Source organism: Triticum urartu, chromosome 1 (genome assembly GCF_003073215.2).
Source record: "Triticum urartu cultivar G1812 chromosome 1, Tu2.1, whole genome shotgun sequence".
Lineage (NCBI taxonomy): Eukaryota > Viridiplantae > Streptophyta > Magnoliopsida > Poales > Poaceae > Triticum > Triticum urartu.
In genome coordinates, this window is record NC_053022.1 from 13,363,959 (window position 1) to 13,369,785 (window position 5,827).

Here is a 5,827-nt window from a genome sequence, read left to right on the forward strand (position 1 = left end):
AATATAATCCCAAATTTTAAAGAATTTCCTAAATAAAAAAATTGTTCTCTGTATTTCTTAGAAACTATTGCTAATTTCTAATAATGTTCACAAAAATTATTTCAAATTATAAATATTTTGGAACTTCAACTTTTTTGTGAATTTTAAAAATGTTAAAATAATAAATAAACATTCATAAATAACAAATACATTTGAAAACCTATACGGGAATTTTGGAAATATTTATGAATTTTTTAAATGGTTATGAATTAGAAAATATGAAAAATAAATCAATTACCAGGAAAATGAAAATGTAAAAAACAAGAAAGAAAATAAAGATGTGCAGGGAAGCTTCTTCAACAAAAAAACAGACAGGGATATTCCTCGACCGTTGTGAGGCACAATTCGGTCTCGCCTCTGCCCGCAACGGGGCGGGCGGGCTAGAAGCCCACAACTATATCTCCTCCACCTTTAGTTTTTTTTGTATGTGTTTTCCTTATTTGTTTTCCTATTTTTCCTCATTTCTTCACCGGGTTTCTTTGGTTTGTAGGTATTTCAGTGTTTCTTTTCTGTTTTATTCTTTATTTTATTTTCTTATTTTTTGTCCATTTTGAACACTTGTTTCAATACACATTCTACAGTTTTTTTTAGTATACATGTGTAACATGTTTTAATATATGTTGAACATTTTTTACTACATGATGTATGTTTTTAAATAATTTTCGAAATGTTTCTTGATAGATCTTAAATATTTTTCAAATACATGTTCACCATTAGTTAAATGGCAACAAGTTTTTTTTTTACCCTACACAAATATTTTTTACATGGTATATACATTTCCCAATATGTCTGATTTTTTTATGATAATTAACTATTCCTTATAATACATGACCATTTTTTTACGCTGTATGTGCCACCATACATTTCTTTCTAACACTTGAACCTATTTTGAATGATACGAAACATTATTTCTCAATTACGTGAACATGCTTTTTTAGATTGTACAGTTACTTTTTTAAATGTCACCAATATTTTTTTGAAACTTCTGCAAATTTATATAAATACACATAATTTTTTTAATGCTATCAAAATATTTGGAATCACGCAAAAAAACATATTATGTAGGATTTTGCTGAATGCACTATGAACATTTTCTAAATTGAGTTAAAAATGGCCATGTTAGAAATATAAGTAAAAGTAATATAACTAAAAAATAAAAGAAAGTGTGCGAGGCTGGCCCATTTAGTTATAGGAAACATAATGCTGCGCCCACTTTCGACGATCTTAAAAGAATAGTCTGCAGAGCCAGAAAGGGCTAAATGGGGCACAATTGGTGATGCCGTTTCAAAATTCCAGCTTTTAGTACTCTTTGGAATTTTATATATGTATTTATCTGAATAAAATCAAGTATTTAAAATATATATTCATATAATTAAATATGATTTATGTTTTTTAATATTCATTTAACTATTTTTTAATGTTTTCTACATATTTGTCTATTTTTTAAATGTAATTAGGAATATTTAATGTTTACATATTGTATAAACATAGCTCCATACAAATCCCCATGCCTGTGGATTTTTTGCAAGGGGGAACAAGACATGGGGATTTATAGCTCTCTCTTTAACACATGCTATTGAGCTAGCTAGCGGCAGTAACCTATAATACATGGCATACGGTATGAACACATACTATTGAATTTATACTTCAGTAATCCAATCAAAAGTTTGAACTGATGAAGATAGGCGGGCAATATATTTCAACATTTCTCCTCGCGTCTACGTTTTCTCAGTCCATAGACGTGGGATCGATCAAGGCCACAAAATCTCTTTTTTTAACAATGTTTTGGCAGGGTCTTGAACTAGTGTACTCCTAATGGTACTATACTTATTGTAATAGTGTAAAACAATAATTGCACATGTTCAATATGTTTCTTAGTGACACGACCATAATGTTTCCATTTTGGTCTGATACGGATCGGTAATGTGATTTTCAATAATTGTAGGGAGGAAGGGAAGGGGGATATTTAATGTCCAAAAGTTGTCCTTGAAGATTTGGCCAGCGAGTAATTGGCATTTTGGGAGTCTGAACACACTGATCTGGTCACACCTGCTTCAACTGGTCAGTCCCTCCGCTTAGACACAAATATTAGTACTTTATGACCAACTAATCTGTCCTATGCCTGAACAAGAAGGGTGTGAAACTTGTGCTTAGCTATAGACGTGTAAACCACAAAAGTCACATACGTTGCATATGCAGCGTTGGACGACTAATTCAGGCAGCAAAGACTCAACACGCGTGTACTCTCCAGTCTCGACTAACCCCGCCCACTACGCATGCATGATGTGTGCAAGCTACTAGCTCCATACAAATAGGCCACCAGGACCGTACCAATGCTGCAAACCAGAACCAACGTACTATCTTCACTTTTTCGCAAGTTACACACACACACCACCGCAGCAGAGTAGTTCCGGCGGGCATTACATCGCTGGCGCCATGGCCGACCGGAGCAAGAAGCCCTACGTGGTGGCAGTAGCAATCCAGGCCATCTACACGGGCCTCTTCGTGGTCTCTAAGGCTGCCTTCGACAGCGGCATCAACACCTACGTCTTCATCTTCTACCGCCTCGCTGCTGCCACCGCGCTCCTCCTCCCAATCGCGCTTATCGACTCCACCTGCCGCCGGAGCCGATCAACCACGGCAACACCTGCACCAGCATTGTCATGCCGGCTGCTCTTCAAGCTCTTCCTATACGCCTTACTCGGGTATATACATTTATTAACATATTTGCTATTGCTAGTATTCGGCAATCTCCTCTTATTGTTTCCCCAGAAATACAACTGAGCTCAAACTCATTTCTACATTAAGTTAATTAGTTTACACGAGGGATATGGTAGGGTTCAAAATTTCAATACAGACATATTTCGGCCCACCCCAAAATATCAGTCACTTCCACATTAAGTTTAGACGATTTTTGGGTAAAGCATTTAGTTTGAATCCATTCCCAATTTTTTATGAAAAAAATACCACTTGACAAAATATTGGAAATTTGTTCAAATTTTAGATCATGGACGACTATGGTAGCAGGAGGAAGAAAAAAATTGTGAAAAGAAAAAGGGGTGGTCCAACGAGTGAATAATAATAATAATTTTGATTTTAAGGGAAAAAACGCCACAGTGGGGTCCATGCATGTATCCATACATCAATATTGATTTTAATTTTACAGGAGTCCATGACTTTTGCATCCATGGTCATAGTTTGATCATGCTATATATGCCCATGCATATTGCAGGAATACCTTCACCCTGAACATGTACAACGTGAGCCTGAAGCAGACCTCGGCGACCGTAGGGTCAGCGGCCACCAACTCCATGCCCGTCGCCACCTTCCTCCTCGCGGTGCTGCTGCGGATGGAGGCAGTCAAGCTCCGGAGCCGCTCTGGTTTAGGCAAACTCGCCGGTGTCGCTCTTTGCCTCGCCGGAGTGTTGGTCATTGCCTTCTACGCTGGCCCGTCCATACGCCCCCTCGCCCACAACCCCGTCTTCGCTCACAAGCCGAAAAGTGTCAGCAGTGGCGCCGAGTGGATCAAAGGAACCTTCCTTCTCATCCTCGCTTGTGCAACTTGGTCTCTCTGGATTGTCCTGCAGGTTAGTGGTAATCAATAAATAATTTTTCATGTGCATGCAACTAATTCTGCATGCACATGCATATATGTTAATTAGGTTTACTTGCTTATTTATTTGCATATGGTCTTACATGAATGCATGTGTAACGCATGCAGGTTCCGTTGCTTAAAGAATATCCAAATAAGCTGATGGCCACGGCGCTGCAATGCATGTTTGGTGCGCTCCAGTCCTTCGTCGTGGCTGTGGTGGTTGAGAGGGACTTCACCAAATGGAAGCTTGGGCTGGACATTGGCCTCCTTGCTGTCCTCTACTCGGTCAGTTTGTGCTATCTTGTTTTTATTCTCTCTTGGTGAATATTAAAAATAGTAGTCGAGTAATTTTAATTTAACTGTAAAAAGCGATGAGGCTGATGCACACAACTCACTCACACCTCGCCGCTTAATTGTTACAGGCCTTCTTGGGAACGGGTGCGTTAATGTACCTACAGGCGTGGTGTGCGGAGATGAGAGGGCCTGTGTTTGTCGCGATGTGGAGTCCATTGGCATTGATTTTCACTATCTTTTGCTCATCATTCTTCCTTGGAGAAGCAGTTCACCTTGGGAGGTAATCCTTTGAAACACACCATAAACAACTTTTATGAAATGGCAACATACACCATGATCGAATGACAAAGTGGAGAATATATTTTAAAGCAATTGAGAGGAGGGATGTCTATTCATTCAAAGAAATGATATGTGCATGGAGTGGTATGATTTTTTGGGGGAACGTGCCGATACCCGTAAAGCCAAAGAAAATATTGCTCTGCTACCAAAAGATTGTTGACAAGATAGAAGCTCAAGCATTTTAACTATTTTAAATTAATGTCGTGAATGATTGTGTTAATGATCAAAATACTCTTTGTTTTGCAGTATTTTGGGAGGAATTCTTCTAGTTGGTGGTCTATACAGTGTGCTATGGGGTAAAAGCAAGGAAAAAGAAAATAATATAACATTAGTGGTCCCAGAGGAAAGTCAAGTTCAAGGAGACGGAGCGGCAATACAAGAGAAACACGAAGAGGCAGAACTAACATCACAAGTGTAAAGCTCAGCTAACACATGTTAAATTGACAAGACAATCATAAAAAATCAAATACCCAAGAGTACATATGTAATATCATTAGTACTTTTGTACAAAAGAAGAGACATTAATATATATACTCCTGTGTCCCATGTTGATTTGGATACTAATACACAACATGACCTTCAATGTTACACTTCAACCGTCAATATAGAAGACTTTTTTTTAAATAAGAAATGTACAAATAATGAATATATTGTTTATGATTTATGTACTATTATAAGCTTACCATTTTAATTGGTATGTTCCTTTGTATAGATGGTCACAGTATTGAATGTTTGACTAATTTTAGGGTAACACAGAATATAAAACTAACGTGTACTCTAGTGAAACTGGGTAGGGGGAGGTAAGAGTTTCTCTCTATATAAAAATAATAATGAGTCCTGAGTAAGCATGAAAAATGATGTTAAATGGTCTTTTTTCATAAATCTTATCGAAAGGGGTAGAACTAAAAAAATCTTGACAAAGAAGACATAAGATGTTGATCCTGCTGATCAGGAACTTGAGGGGGAAAAGGTTATTTTTCCATTCTTTATCACCAGATATAATGCCAAAATATTATCAGTGTCACAGCATGATCAACTAGGTGCAAAATGTACCACAATTATGTGCCACTAAATTATCCTCCCATGTAGAATTAGCTGTACAACTTCATTCTGGAAAATAGTGTGCAATCGAGGCACCAATTAATATATTATATGCTAAAATTACGTGAAAGGCTAACTAGAAAATAGATAAATAGGCCAGAAAATACCGTAAAATCAGAAGCATCTGACAATTGATTCGATGAACCTTCTCTTAGTTAACAATGCATAGCCGTTAGATCATTGTAACTTGTAGGGCCAACATATGTTAACTATGCAATCCAAAATCATACGCATCACGTATATATATATATATATATCCTAAACTCAAACACATTCTTTCCTTCCATAATTCAATAATAGACATACTAGATCATTTATCTGATGGATTGAAAAATCACAACTGCCATTACATGAAATATACCATTCAAATTTCAACTCTAGCCTTTTCCTAATGCTTCTCTTCTCTGGCTCTCACACTTTACAACTTATTACTACCGCAGCTAGCTGTCGCCCTAGGAC

At 37.1% G+C, this 5,827-nt stretch overlaps 1 protein-coding gene across 1 annotated transcript; it reads left to right on the forward strand.

The window, feature by feature from the left end:
- The first annotated feature begins 2,402 nt into the window (after nt 1-2,402).
- LOC125536796 (WAT1-related protein At5g64700-like) lies at nt 2,403-4,819 on the forward strand. The gene is made up of 5 exons (XM_048700100.1): nt 2,403-2,744; nt 3,272-3,626; nt 3,761-3,919; nt 4,057-4,208; nt 4,514-4,819. The coding sequence occupies exons 1-5, from the start codon at nt 2,476-2,478 to the stop codon at nt 4,683-4,685; spliced, it is 1,107 nt and encodes a 368-aa protein (XP_048556057.1). The 5' UTR covers nt 2,403-2,475; the 3' UTR covers nt 4,686-4,819.
- The last annotated feature ends 1,008 nt before the right edge of the window (nt 4,820-5,827 follow it).